Source organism: Vespula pensylvanica, chromosome 2 (genome assembly GCF_014466175.1).
Source record: "Vespula pensylvanica isolate Volc-1 chromosome 2, ASM1446617v1, whole genome shotgun sequence".
Lineage (NCBI taxonomy): Eukaryota > Metazoa > Arthropoda > Insecta > Hymenoptera > Vespidae > Vespula > Vespula pensylvanica.
In genome coordinates, this window is record NC_057686.1 from 8,769,350 (window position 1) to 8,785,554 (window position 16,205).

Sequence of the window (16,205 nt, forward strand, 5' to 3'; positions counted from 1 at the left end):
TTACTATACTTCCAACAGGTACATCGACAAAATTTCTCATCGAACAGAAAATTTGTAAGTAGAGCATTGTCATAAAGTAGACCTTTGTCATAAATGATCTTATAAAATATAATTAAAGAAATACCATTTGGGAGAAAGATTCTCAACGACTTCAAGTGGGCACGTATATATCGTAAAATATCATAGAAAACGTCTATGCATAATTCATTGCTCTGTTAGGAAGCATACTCTTTGAAAGAACGGAAAAAAGAAAGAAAAAGAGAAGAGAGTTTTTCGAGCATAGCATGGTGCGACACACTCAAGATTGCGCACAGAGAATTCCTCGATTTCCTCTTATTTCTCTCATTTCTCAATTTTCTTTCCTTCCTTCTTTCATTCCTTCTGTGGAAAGAACGTCGCCGCTGCGACGAATCACGGCCAACCTCTTTCTCCATCCTTCTTACACACCCTCTTCGGCTCTCGATATACGCCGTTACGCCGAGTAATTTCGTCCATGGAATCGCATTATCAGCGAAACATTTCGGGGTCGACTTTATGGTGCTGCCACCGCCGCCGCCTTCAGATACGCCTGGCAATAATTCAACTACAGCCATGCCGGTCCTACGAGGGAAGGCTAATTCTCACCCACTGTTCTCTCGAGGAGATAATAGATCATGGAGATTAAAGGATTCTCGAGATGCCAGCTTTCTCCAACTCCCACGGTACGAAGTATTAAGTACGGACGATTAAAAGCCTTCTTTTTTCCCCTCGGCAAAACAAGCGTCCGTTTACATGTCAAACTTTTCAACGGATAACTAATTTAATATATAGGACGTGTCGCTCAAAGCTGAAAATCCATTCAAATCATCTTAAATTTCATTCAACTACGACATTAATTAATTTCATCGTGATCGTGGAAGGTTTATAGTTAGGATTGAGGATCACTAGCACGTTTCTTTCTCTCTCTCCCTCTCTCTCTCTCTCTCTCTCTCTCTCTCTCTCTCTCTCTCTCTCTCTTTCCATTTTCTTTCGAGTTGACTCCACTAAAATTTGTACGTATTTCTTCTAATAGTTATACCGATCTGACTCTACCAACCCTTGACAATAATAACAGTAACAATAATGGGAAGAGAGACGTGGAGGATATGAATATGTATCGGATACATCTGTTGCCTTGTAGCCCTTTGGGGTGTTATGAGAAGAGAAAGGGTGTGCCGAAAACGGTGCAATATCGGTCGCAGACTCCTTTCGGCGAAACGTGCTAGAACTTAACAACCAAAGACTAATTCGAAGCCAGTAGACGAGTCGAAAAAATGTTATCTTTTTCTCTTTTCAGCAATATCTTTTTTCTGGTATTAAGTTCTAGAATACTCTCGTCGCAAACGTTGATGCTGACCAAAGCAGCGCAAAGAACAAAGAGAGAGACTTTATTGAAAAGAGATTTTATTGGCTAGCTGCGTCGACTCTTCTCGGTCATCACAGCCTTGTCCCTTCAGCAACAAATTAAGGATTTTAAGCTGAAAGTAATTAATTTCAACGGACGACGAGGTGTCACAATGTTGGAAGACGAAAAGACCGAGAGAGAATCAAGGCTCATTGTTCTCTTTTGTAATAATCCGAGGTCGTTCGACGATTCTTTTCTCTTTTAAATTAATGATTAAATTTTTCTAATTACTGATGCTAATCATACTAATCATTAAATTATTTAATTAATTTTTAGCTGAGGATTTTTAGCTATTAGGAATAATAATTAACAGTTGAAATTCTCATCTTCGTGAAATTAATATTTGTTTTATATATTTTATTGTTACTTCATTTAAAAATTAATCAAAACTGAAAGTAAGATAGAAATAATTTTACGCTAAAGTATTCTACGTATGACTATAAAAATCCTTTTCTCTCAATTCCACTCTATCCTTTCGAAAGAAAATGGATTATTTGGGCGACGTTGAAAATCTTTTATCCTTGAATGCGAATCCTTTTTAGTTACGTACCTCACAGCCGTAGTTAGTTAATTAAAAGGTAAAAGCGGCCGAGAGAAAGGCACTCCAAAAGAGAGAGAAAACGAGAGGGAGATAGAGATAGAAAGAGGGCTGGTAACCAGGATTTGTAGCTCGATCGGAGTAAAACCTCCCTTTCACGTTCGGCTGGGATCATTCGGAATGGCTTCTGATTCGGCGCTCGTTTGCACCGCTTTATTTGCGATTTCAAAGAGCCCAAAGTAAAGGACGCTCTTGCGTACACAATTTTAAGCATGGATTTACATAGAGACTGAACGAGCTAGGATTGAAGGCTTTGTAAAAGACCTCGATAGTGATATAAAATTGACTCGTAATTAAGTATTTTCAAGTTAACAGGTTAAAGAAAGCTATCTTAAATCTTTCCATGCTAATCCATCTGAAAAGAGGATATCACGGATATTAAAAAATAATCTCTAGCGACGGAGCCTGAGAAGAAAATGTGCGACGATTCGTAAGGAAGTTTTTTGACGTATTGCCGTTGGAAAGTGTGGATAGGGAAGTAGCGTATTTGAAGAGAAGGCGAAGCGAGGGAAACTGATTTAATAATACGCTAGGATGAGCAACGGACTACCCCATCGAGGAAAAGCACGATCGAACGGCTTGACGGTAAAGCTCTCTCTGAGATTCGCTTCCATCCACCTCTTCTTCCACTCCCTTATTCGCGATTTCATATTTGGCGAATCCTACGAAGATGAAGAAGAAAAAAAGAAACAGAGGGAGAGAAAGAAGAAGAAGAAGAAGAAGAAGGAAAAGAAAAAGCAACAACCAAACCCTTCGGAATGTAAGCATTTACATTTATATTTGCAAAAACGCGAGCATTCGATAGAGGAAAAGAGAGAAAGGGAGTGAGAGAAAGAGATCCTCGCCCTTGAAACGGCCAGACTTTCGTTATGGAATTGCTAATGACGACAAGGGCCGCCAGAGTCGTTGCAATAACAGCTGCTCCCTGCCAATTCGATAGATAGGCGTGGAAAAATATTCCTCGATAACCGCGTTACGACGATAAGAGCTCTGCGTGTCTCGAGACCGGTATCGATTCTCGAAGAAAACAACGAGATCATAAAGGCGCTTATAAGAGAATCGGGTTCTCCTTTTCCTCCTTCTTCCGCTCTGTTCGTTGTACTCGTGAAAATTATATTTTAAGATATAATTCCCTTTCGATAAAGTTAATCTCTACGAAATATTGATTCCCGAATTGCCCAATGATTCCTTTAAAAATTTTTAAAGTTTGGAAAAATATAGGAAGAAAATACATTTTATAAAAAACATCGGTATTTTGTATCATGTAAAAATAACAAAAAAAAAAGAAAATTCCCAAAAAACAAGAGCACACCGTAATGAAGTCATCAAATGTGAAAATGGTCTTCCGAATTCTAAAAACGCAAGGGGTGAAAACGATCGAAAGAAAATTTCCAATAGAACGGTATCAATAAAAAATACGAGGAAATCTTAATTAGCATTTAATTAGCTTTTAGATGCAATAATTAGATAAGCCATATAAATGCACTCCTTGTGAATCATATAAAAGAACCAAAGATCGAAAGTATTCGATTAATATTCGGAATATCCTGAATATTTCGTATCGTAGCTTTTTTCCGTACTAACATATTCGTATTGAAAGAGAGCAATAAAAGAAGCGTTTTGATGGTAAAAAGAAATAAAAATAAAAAATATAAAACCATTTACACGTATTCGCTGACGAAAACTTTTATGCGTTTTAAATGAATACAACTGGCGTCAACTCTTCTACCCTTCATATTCTCACACGAGCCAAACTTTTACAATTTTCGCAATAATTGTCTACCGTTATCCCGAAGTACTTCGCTAGACGAATATATTTTCTCCCATTTTATTTGATTTTTCGGTTTTTTTATTACATGATGCAAATAAATGAAACGTACCAGTGAAACATTTTTTTATAGCATCAGGAAAGGATTGAAACGAATTTACAAAATCCAATATAACATTCATTCAATTCTTTATTGCAAATGTTAAGATCAACGACGATAATTTTATTATGCGACAGAAACAACAATATTTTAACAGTGTAACGACTTACCTACTCTCGTTTCTATATATAAAACTCGAGAGCAAATATTTCGTCACGATGATAGTTCTCCACCTTCGATAGTCTGACATGACAAAAAGTAATGTTAACAATTGATCTATTCATTATCGTGTGTGTATATATAATATATCGCAAAATACATGAAAAGTTTGAAGTATTCATTAACAGAGTAGGCACTTGAAATAGGAATTGATCGATGTTCAAAGCAATATCAATTTTTTCGATCGTATTATTAAAAGAAAATTGTTACGACCAAATATAATTTACTCGATTATCGTTTCACGCGTATTATTTTTTAAGTTTGGAAGACTATATTGTCTCTTTATTTCTTATTTTGTTATTTAAAAATGTAAAGATAATATGGTACACAGATTTGGATAATATATAAGAGAAAAAATAAATATTACTTCTTGTACTATAACCATAGTTGTAACCGGTTATAACCAGTTATAAATCAGTATTACAAGGCACTGAAAACAAGTTTGCACGTGAGCAGGCATTAAACCACATAGAAATCTTTCCTATTATATAATAATGTAATATTGCATTAAAAATATAATATTTCTGAGCTGCGTTAGTATTATCATGTAAATATTCTTGATAATGGTTTAATTGATTTTCGCAATAAAATGTTATAAATTTTTCTGATTATTGAATTTTGCAGCAGAGGTTTGAGTTGCATTGTATACGATACATTAACGATACTAATCGTGTGTGTAGTTTTTTTCTATAAAAATGCAACTAATGTTGCATCTAAATCTATGAAAAATGTATTGTCGATTACTGAAAATGGATGACAAATGATTTAATCGAAAAGGAATAAAAATAAACGGAATATTTCTTATTTTAGAAAAAAATAAGATGATAATATCAAATGTGACAGAACCAGTAAAAAAACTACGCATTCTGTATCATTAAGATGTATACATAATGATGCATATGTTTGAAAATTACATAAATTTTTGCATTATTAATTAATTATTGATATTTACAATAGCAATCTGCAACTAATCAATAGTTAGGAACTACGCGACATACTACTAATATCATCGTGTCACTCATGATCTCAAGTGGAAGTCCAATGTATTCTATTATGTCAAGCGATATACCAAACGAAACATATCGTTTGATGTAATATTATTTCATAGCATTCAGACTTGACGAAAGTACGTTACCCTGCTCGAAAACTTTTATACAAATAATAAAGGAGCGATTGACTTCGTAAAATATAGAGATAGGTACTTATGTTTTTTTTAATTTGTATTTTCCTGATCCCTTCTATATTTTAATATAGCTTGCCATATCCTTAGTTCGATGCCGCCCCTGTATATATAATACAGAACTATATTAAATTTTTCTATAAATAGATTTTATAGAATTTGTTCATTAAAAATATAATAGAATTACCTTAAATTGAGTCTTCGAATATCATCCCTTGTAAGATAATTTAAAACATCTTCCAAAGTGTATTCCTCATACATAAACTGTAATATATATAGTGATAAATAATTACAATTAAATTATAACCAATTAATTTTTTAATACGAAATAAACAAAATTTACCCTATCGATCGAAACTTCATCTATTTGAAGATCTTGTAACCAATTTATAAGTGCTCCATCTCTATATGAAGAATCTGTAGGATTTGTATTTTCTGTTTGTAATAAGTCTGATTGATTAGTCCCATTTTTACAACCAGACATACTAGAATTATAACTGCGCCAAAATTATAATATAAATTCTCTTGCTCTTTTTATAAAAATTATTATAACAATATTATAAAAAAAGGAAAATTACATCTAGGAATGCTTACCCTGATTCTTGTCTTAAAGCTTTTCTATTAATACTCTCACAAAGATGAGTCAATGTATTCATTTGTGCTCTTTGTTCTTCTAAAGCTTGCTGCAATAATACTTGATACGATTTCTGACAATCTAACAATTCTTGCAGTAACTTCATATTTTCCATTTTTAAAGTGCCCATTTGATCATGATACTCTTTCCAATACTTGTTATCGACAGAATCAACTATCTTTTGAGACTTTATAGAATTAACTGTTGAAACACCAGATGTAGAACCCTCTTCAGGACCTTGACCACCAGGTTGTACGCGCTCTTGTCCCAATAAATTTGCTCCAAGTTCTATAAAATCAATTTCATAAAGGTTCGTTTATAATTAATATGTTTTTCAGTGCTTCGTGAAAAGAAGAACTTGCAATACTACTTTCAACTTTCTTATTATTAGCAATTATTTTTCTACGAGATATTTAAAAAATTTTCATTAATATAAAATTCGATTTCACATATTTAAATTTCTAATCTAAACTCATATACGCGAGCGCAAATGTACGTAACGTATGTGTGGAAATAAAAAAGAAAAACTCACCAGGCGACAATACTGTAATGGCTGCTTGAACGGCATTCCTTACTAAATTATCCAATGCAAACATCCAATGTGGTTTAATGCTATGCATTCTTAAAACTTCATTCACTGCTGTTTGGAACAAGTAAATAGCCAGTTGAAGATGGTTAATCGCGGTTGAATCAAAATCTAATTCTTCTTTCAATGTGCGTATAGCTGTTATGATCACTTCTTGATTTTGTTCAGAAATGTAGTCCTTTAATCCACGCATCAATAATATTAAATGATTCTAAAAGTAATTCGATATTAGTATTTGTTAGAATTATTTACTATAATCTAGAAATCTATATCGTAAAATTACCATGCGTAGAACAGTTTGTCCTACATCCTGATGTATACCTCTCATCCAAACTTCACAAATTTTTGTTTCATCTTGACTAAGAACTCTTGTCAGTGTCATTCTTCTCTGACTATCTTTTTTTAATAGATAAAAACCTTCTTGTTCTTCTCCAGATTTATGTCCTGATTGCCCTGCAATTAATTGGACATGTATTCAACTATTTTATTAATAAATTTTGAATTTTATGCATATGAATGCACTTACCTCCTAATTCAACTTCTGGTGATAATAATCCACCAGAAGAACTTCTTCTAGTTATAGAAGCTCCAGTTGCATCACTTTCACTTGTTTCTATTGATGGTGTATTACCTATTGTACTGAAGATAGGAAGAAGAAAATTATTGTATTTATATGTTATTCCCTGTGAATACACAAATATATATTATATACAAGTATCTATTAAAATACTTATTTTAGCATACATATATACATTCTATTGACATATAATTTCTACTTATTTAATCACATAAATAAAATTAACATTATGAGAACAATTACTATAATTTATTTGTACCACACACCCTTGTTTAAATATTTTATATGTAAATGTTTGATAAAGCAATATCATTCACCACATGTAAGTTCAGCAATAAAAAGCATCACATAAATTTCTGCAGGAATTGTTTAGGAGTATATTATTATCCATAATAGTGTGATACAAGGAAATAAAAAATTTCAAAACATAATTATCTACTCATACTGTTGTAAATAATATATAGACGTTTGTTTTATAATATAAAAGATCAATAAAGTTTATAATGTGTATATTCACATTACATCAATAATTTTCAATAAAGGTATCATACCTGTTAAAAGAAAGAGTTGCAGATGGCATGCTGATGGGAGACAGAAGGTGAGCTGGACTGCGCTCTCTCAATGGGCTTGACTTGGTTAGCCCTCCACTACATGCAATTCTTAATTATTAAATATTATATATAGTAATACTTTGTTAATTATATACCGATTATAATTTTATCCAATAAAAGTAATCTTTGATAATGCTATTGTTATATAAAATAGATCATTTTAGTAATGTTAATTATACCGCTACTTTATAAAAAAGAATAAATATTAAATTAATAAATTAAATTTTATAAATACTTTTTCTATATATGTCCATATGCATCTATGTATCTACAAAATATTCATATATTGTATAATATTACAAAATTGTATACAATATATGTATTCTTGTGTTGCATCAAAAATAGATAATTATATCTCTAATATATGAATGTCTAAGCTTTTGGGACTACACATAATATTTAAAAGCAGCTATCACCTATCGACAATATCACAATGAAAACGTTGGCATCAAAGCTTCGTATATGTCAAGTTCAAGCATTGAATGAATGTAAAATGTAATGACTCAAGTATAAATCGTTCTCAAGCCTTAAAAAAAAATGATATTTGATAATTATGAATATCAACAGTACCTGTCATCTGATTGTGATGTTTGCATTGGAACTGCAGTTACAATATGATTATTATTTGTTTTATCACACTTTCCTAAACGATCAATTCTATCCGCAGGAACAGATATACTTCTACTAAAGTCTGGTGGTGCTGCCAATCTACTAGTTTTCTTTTTTCTATAAATATTAAATACAAAGTGAGTATATTATGTGTAATATTAATATTTTAGTATATTATTAAATAATAATTCAATAAATATAAAATATCGCACTCATTTAAAAATGGATCTTCCAACAATTCTGCAGCAGTTGCTCTCACATCAGGATTTGGTTCAAAACATCTTAATATAAAACTTTTGGCTCTCTCGGATAATTCAGATGGTATTTCAGGATGTATTTTATAGTATCCAACCTATGAGAGTAATACAAATATTTGGTAGTTATTAAATTTAATAATTATTAAATTATTTAAATTATTTAATTAATTAAAACATTTTTACAGACAATATTAAATTTTTATATTTTTTTTAAATTTTTATTTTTACTTACTTTGAATACAGCTGCTTGAGCAGAACCCAATTCGATAAATGGTGGTTTTCCTGTTGCCATTTCAACTATAGTACAGCCCAGAGACCAAATATCAGCCTAACATCATAATTTATGTTAAAAAAATTGTGATATATATTATATTTCATAGAAATATATTTATACTTACAGGTGCACCATAACCACGTTGACCTTTGTCAATAACTTCTGGTGCCATATATTGTAAAGTTCCCGTGAATGTTTCAGTACTTGGACACAGACCAGCCAAACGTTTAGACATACCAAAGTCTGAAATCTTAACCACTCCACTGTAAGTATTAACTAACACATTATCACCTAAAAATTAAAACCAGGAATATGTATGAAATATTAAAAATTTTATCAAAGATCATATATGTTCAATTTTCTATATGTACTATATACCTTTAATATCTCTGTGAACTATTTTTTGATCATGTAAATATTTAAGTCCTTCTAAAATCTGTTTAGTGTAATATGATATTGTTGATTCATTTTCTTTTAATGGACCCCATTTAGAACGTAATAGAGCAGATAGACTTCCTAAGTAGAAAAAAAATAATTATATAAAAAAATTATACAGAAAAAAAAAATATATATATATAAATGTGTATATTCGTGTACGTGTGTTTTCTAATATTTACCTCCTGGAACCTGCTCCATAAAAATTTTGAAGTATCCATCCTCACTTACCGATCCCAAATACTGAACAATATTTCTATGTCTTAACTGACTATGTAATTTAATTTCTTCGTGTAAAGGCTGAACATCTCCCAAATTCCTTTCTCGAATTTCTTTTACTGCAATTCGCACTTGGGTATTCAAATCACGAGCTGCGTATACAACACCATATGTTCCTTTTCCAAGTATTATTCGTTTATTTTGATCATCTAGTTCATATTCAAACTAAAAATATAAATACATATATATGTCCTAGATTATATGTAATACATTTTACATATTTTAAATTGATAAATAACATATTTTTAATTGACTAATTAATAATATATTATTTTTATTTACTATAAACCTACTGACCTTCATACGATCATCGGTCATGTAAGCATCCAAATCTGTAACCATACCTTCTTCATCTCTAGTCATTTCTAAGACCAAATCATAAAATCTTTGCCTACATTGTACGGATGGTAGATACATTTGAAAATCATCAGAATTTTGATGAACGTATAAAAAGAGACATCTCTCATCTCTCTTATATAAACTCACACTTCGAATCATATTTGCAGTAAACAACCAATCATGTACTTGTTTGCAATTATTTTTCATATTATCCAAACATAAATTCCATATTTGGATCGATTTTTCTTCTGCGCCAAGATTGACATTCACATAACTCGGCATTAAAATTTTTGTTGGCTCTAACACTAGAAGCTAAAACAGAAAATACATAAAACAATACATTTTCAATAAATAGTTTAAAATAAAAAAATCATTAATAAAAATTAATCTAAGGACCTGCACAGAAAAGCATTTTATATTATTCTTACTTTGACCAAAAATGTACAGAAGCAAGCTGGTTTCGTAATGCAATACTATAAGCCATAGTCTTCCAAATTGAAAACTGGATCCTTTGTAGAACGATTCCATTTATCAACTTACTGGAAACCGTATACTATCTCCAACTTCCGGTTTTGTGGCTTCCACAAAGTAGTCCATCCAGAAACTAAATATTTGCTCCTCAGGTGAAACTTCAGCCTCTTCAGTTTTTTTGCGAAATCTATCTATCAAGGATATGTTGCCTATAGTTGACTTCAGGTACCTATAACAAAATTGCTTTCATGTAGAAAATTCATAACTTTTATATAAAAATTATCTTAAAAATAAAAACATTAAAGTATTTGTTATACATACCAGTTGGGTGGCTTCAGTTTGAACATACATTCAGCAGCTTGAATAGCCTTTGAGTAATCTTCTGCTAACACACTAATCTCAAAAAAGGTTGCAACATCCCAATAGTCTTTCAAACTTGACAGGCTGCCCTTCTTTCCAATTAAATTATTCAATACCATTCCTATATGTTGTAATTCTTCACTCTTTGAAAATTCATTTCCTGCTATAACTAACAGTGTTGCAAGATTTATACCAGCATATTCGTTTGGTTGAACCTAATGATTAAAAATTATAATCATGCTGAATATTGTGATCCTTGAGGTTATTTATAATTATTTATGTCGTTACATGCATATTGTTGTACATATAATATTCAACAGCCATTGAATCAACTTGGAAAAATAGATTTGAAATCAAAACATACAAAAATATGGATACCATAAGCTAAGAAATTGATAATTAATTTGTCTATTTGTATAAATGATAAGGGTGCAGACAATCACATATATAAAAGAATTTTTATAATCAATAATAGTAATATAAAGAAAAAAATAAATAATGATAAACTTATACCATATACAAACATAAATGTGTGTATAAAATAAAGAAAAAGCTTACAAAATAATAAATACATTTTGCTACTTCTATATAATACTTGTATATATCATTATTATTTTGAATTATTTGAATTTCACCCACCTTAACTCATGTTTGTTTGTTAAAAATGTAATCAATATTTCTAAATATTAAGAGCTTATAATATGATAATATTCATATATGTAACCATATGATACAAGTTCATCATAATCATTATTTTATATTGGCTTGATTCCTACAAAAAGTTAGCATTGTTATATTTCTTCACAGTATAAATTTTCATATACAAAGGTTAATTTAGAATCTAATTATGTCTTGGTCATTTATATATACTTTGTACCAGGAATTATCAATTTCTTGTAGTACTTTTAATGCTTTTATCATTTTAATTTGATAAATACATTATTTCAAGGTAATGCACTGGCTGAAGAATATCATATGTATAGACATATATATATAAATATTACCTCAAAACCTTTTCTATACCAATGGATAGCATTTCTTAAACTTTCTTGATCTGTATGTCTACTTTCAACAAATTTATCTTTATATATCCTTCCACACAAACACAGCATGTCTGGTACATGATTTTCTTTCTTTTCTAATGCCTTTTCAATAACTTTCAAAGCTCTTTCCCTATCTCCTTCTTTATTTCGTCTGTTTAGTGCAAAAGCATATAAGTAACGAATAGCAGGGGTATTTATATAATTTTTATGTGTAGGAATAGTTTTTAAATCATCTACTAATTGTACCATTGCATCATAACCCTAGAACAAATATATTATAAATTCAAATATATTATCATTTTTTATCATATTACATTACAATATACAAATTACCTGTATCTCTCGAAATGAAATGAGTACATTAAGCACTACTTCTCCAGAAAGAACGTTCGGATCATCCAAGCGTTTGCGCATGTTGTTCAATGCTCTAGAGAGTTCTTCTCCTGAATAGGTTTCACGTGCTTTACGTAAATCTGCTAAGAATTTTTCTTTCATGTGAGCTCTGAAAACATCAAATGTGATGATAATAATATTAATAAAAACTACAACTATCATTCACTTGTATCAATGATGTGCAATTATATTTAATTGCATAAAGAATTACATTTAAATAAAAAAACATAATTTAATACTTCAAGTAATACAAAGATTATTCATGTTAACATGATACATACTTTAATAAAGATTGCGAGAAAAAGATAAGATAAGAATGACAATAAAGATTTTTTTAACTCTGATGTAATTATTTATGAATGGCATATTAGCTTTTATATTACAGATAGCAACAATTTATACGAAATTTTATAAATATTTCATTTTTGAACATTATTATAAAACTTACTTGGATTGTACTTCAACATCTTGAAATAATTTCTTTAATTTTAATGTAAGGTGTTGTTTTGGATCTATGGATTCTTCGCCTGTAATTCTACTAGTTGCTGGACAAGTAGCAACACAAGAACCACACTCTGTTACACGATATGACACAAATGTGTAACTACCACATGATAACTGTAACAATTATTTTATTTACATTAATTATTTTATATATTATAGTAAAATATATTAAAGCATTACTTTAGATGTATCCATGTTTCTTTAATGCACAGTCTGTCACTATCACAATTTAACTTGATAGAATATAATATACTTGGTAAAATATAATTTCCTATTATACCTACTACAAATGGAGCTTTGAAATTTTAATGATTATTTTACTATAAATATAAATATAAATTGTATTATAGAACGAAAAATATAGAGCAATTTCGATTAGAGTGCACTGTCAGTAAGCACCATGGTAACTGCTATATTAAGAGCATGAGCTCATGTTTTTCAGTTCCATACATGGTAGAAGTACATATTAGATATGTGATAGGATTGTCCATATACCGATTCTATCGAAACGAACTCAATTCGTTTATTTGTTAATATAATTCAAGTATTTCAAATAAATTTTTATGATATCGAAATTTCCTATGTGGTGAAATGAATCCTATGAAACACGTTTGAATATCGGCGATAGTAATTAACAATTATTAAATGACGTAAAATGATAATAATATATATTAATTATTTAGTTATTAATAATTCAGCACAAGAATAATGGACTTAGATATAATCCGTTCAACTGTAGATACGAGAATGACGAAGTACGAGTCTCGCGAAGATAATAAGACATATCGCATGTGCCGCATGCGCGCGAATCATTATGATCTCAAATAGGTTTTATCATAATATATATTTATTTAAGATCTGTACTATTTTCATTAGTAGAGCAAATGACGTGAATTTATAATTCATATTCAATAACTTTGGCTAAGAAATTTAATATAAAAAAATAATTATTCCAAATTTTAAATAATTTATATAAAACGCATTTGAAAGAGAATATAACTTATTAAAAAATATAATTAACTAAATTTCGTAATGTGTCATAAGTATTTAACTGAGATATAATAGATATAGTAGGTTGATTTTATAGAACATGCTATTTATAAGACTTTTAATTAAGACCATTGCTTCAGTGTGTCTATTATAGTTCTAATAAATGGACAAGGTTATTAATTAATCATTATACTTCCCATTGACATCTACACCTCTATGTTAAGAGAGTTTAAAACTTCTAGATACTATTCTAAATATCTATCCTAAATACTTCTCGATAAAATTTGTTATTTGTTTTTTCATTTTATATTTATTGATAATTACAAAAAATTTATATTGAACGCACGTTGATCTAGTGGATTATTTTTATATATTGGATTTTATAATGTCATATATTTTATGATTATTATTAAAGCATACATACCTTAAGTCTAATTGTAGCTTCAGTATCTACATCATTATGAAGCAAGATATTTTCTTTCATACCAAAACTTTCCCTCACACCCAGATGATAGAACAGTGCAGATTGTTGTAATTGAATGCTTAAATCAACCACAGCTACATCTGCATTGTAAAATGTATCCAAAACATTTGTTTCTCCGAAATCGAGTTTTTCAAACTACAACGAAAGCAGGTTTTAAATTATATAACAAAAATATGCTTATATTATTTGCATCTATAAACTCATTCTATAATTAATTCATAAGCTTTTTGTTTTTAAAGATATACCTGTATATGATGCATGTTTGCATTTACTAAATGACATGCTTGTTTTACTTCTTCTAAAGCTCTTTTTCGTTGTGCAAGATGTTCTGGTTGCTGTAGATCTAATACACATGCTACATCCATTCTAGGTCTCCCAGATACCGTAGTATTTCCAGAAACATCGCTCTGTGTTCCAATACTATCTGTACTAGATATACCATCTACTATTCCAACTATAAAGAAATAATATTTATTACATTTACGTTATATCTTACAAATAATGTGTAATGTAATTTTCATAGAATATTATTATAAAATATGTTTTTTAATACCTGGTACATCTATAGCATCTCCACAAGTGGACGGCATGTTAACTATATATTTGTTATCACCGTCACTCTATAAAGATAGTTTTGTCCAAATTTATTATTAGTTACAAATCTTATTGATTGATTTACTTGTACTTTTCTCTGGATATTAAGAAAAAAATATTTGAATTAATTACTACAATCAATGATATAGCACATATATATATAAAATTATATTGATAATATATACTATATATGCAAACAAGAAATAAATTTTTATTTAGACTTTATAAAACTGCTCTTGTACATGAAATATTCTTTATAATAAACATAACAAAGTAGAAAATAGTTTATGGTATGGATTATCAAAAAGTGTAAATTATAGAAGCAAAAATGTTTGATGACAGTCACATTTGTTTTAAGATCGTCTGTACAATAAATCACTTTGGAAAACTGCTGAATGAATCTTCGCTAATTAAACAACCGCGGCAAATGAAGTGATTTAATTTGTAAAAAGTTTTAAAAAAATACCTTTTATGGCGTACATCATAAAAAATCTCTATCCATTTCTTCTAGAACACACAAATCCGAGCTCGAGGTCGTGCACAAGTACAACCTACTACAAGAAGTTCCCTTCCCTTCACATAGATGGTGCATACATAGTTCTCTATATCTTTCTCTCTCACTTTACTAATTCAAAAATAGAAACACTACGAGATATAATGGATTAAACAGAAATGAATATTTTCTTTTAATCTGTAGCTGGCTATATTGGTCAAAGTAATTATTACAGATTTTCCATTCATTCATGACATTTTTCATGAACTGATCAATTTTTATTTTCTACTAAAATAACTGAGAGTAAAACTACAAGATAAGTTAGAGAAAATTTTCAAACTCGTAAAGCATTTATCGATCATTGCCTTTATCGAGTGAAATGAGTTCTCAAAGAGTGTAAGAGATGCAGAGAAAGTATTCAACGTTATTATTAGGGTAGTATAAAGTCGATAAGAGGTCGAAAGACTGTATATGTCCTTTATATGCAACGAAAAATCTCGGATGAAAACAGTGCATGTTTTTTCATCGCATTGTAAAACACTTTTGTCGATCGACCAGAGTCGACGAATGAACAGGAGAACATGCTAAGTTACATTTCAATATCACACAATGAAAGAAAATTTGTGACGCATGTGTGTGTAGAAATATACAGTATATCTATTCAAATGTATTCTACAAGCATTGTACTCATAGTGTATTGTAAAGTATAGAAAACTAACCAGACTTTGTGTAATTAATTATACAATTACTAATTAGATATTACGTATATTACGTATGTATATATTTCAACTATCTTTAGATTTATGTAAAATATTATATAAAAGTGCAAGAGAATAGAACGAATGAGATTACAAAACACGATGAGTATCACTGATTCGAAAATTTTATATTTCTACGCGTAATAGAAATCTCGATTAGACTATTAATTCAATAATTCCAATGAAATAATAATATGTGTAATGGCAAATATTTGTTAAATGTATT

General features: G+C 29.8%; 1 protein-coding gene across 4 annotated transcripts; it reads right to left on the reverse strand.

The window, feature by feature from the left end:
- Positions 1-3,961: 3,961 nt before the first annotated feature.
- Positions 3,962-15,313, reverse strand: LOC122637490 (mitogen-activated protein kinase kinase kinase 15). 4 transcript variants are annotated; one of them, XM_043829645.1, is made up of 24 exons: positions 15,195-15,313; positions 14,688-14,825; positions 14,380-14,588; positions 14,075-14,269; positions 12,605-12,774; positions 12,097-12,265; positions 11,725-12,024; positions 10,682-10,935; positions 10,430-10,589; positions 9,848-10,201; positions 9,454-9,715; positions 9,215-9,352; positions 8,961-9,127; positions 8,795-8,890; positions 8,518-8,657; positions 8,267-8,422; positions 7,637-7,732; positions 7,035-7,147; positions 6,792-6,961; positions 6,455-6,719; positions 5,883-6,210; positions 5,632-5,785; positions 5,476-5,552; positions 3,962-5,391 (listed from the first exon to the last, which is right to left on the reverse strand). In XM_043829645.1, exons 2-24 carry the CDS (start codon positions 14,722-14,724, stop codon positions 5,322-5,324), a joined length of 4,080 nt encoding a protein of 1,359 aa, XP_043685580.1. In that variant the 5' UTR covers positions 14,725-14,825; positions 15,195-15,313; the 3' UTR covers positions 3,962-5,321. The 4 variants fall into 4 exon arrangements, with proteins under 4 accessions (XP_043685580.1, XP_043685579.1, XP_043685581.1 ...); XM_043829644.1 differs by having other exon boundaries at positions 7,637-7,744; XM_043829646.1 differs by lacking the exon at positions 7,637-7,732.
- Positions 15,314-16,205: the final 892 nt, after the last annotated feature.

Bases quoted from the DNA above. Each gene is read 5' to 3' on its own strand.
- LOC122637490 (XM_043829644.1), bottom strand. From the start codon at position 14,724: ATGCCGTCCACTTGTGGAGATGCTATAGATGTACCAG. The intron at 7,148-7,636 runs GTATGATACCTT...TCCTATCTTCAG, and splicing joins GCAACTCTTTCTTTTAACAG to TACAATAGGTAATACACCAT. The intron at 5,392-5,475 runs GTAATTCTATTA...TTATATATACAG, and splicing joins ATTCGAAGACTCAATTTAAG to GGGCGGCATCGAACTAAGGA.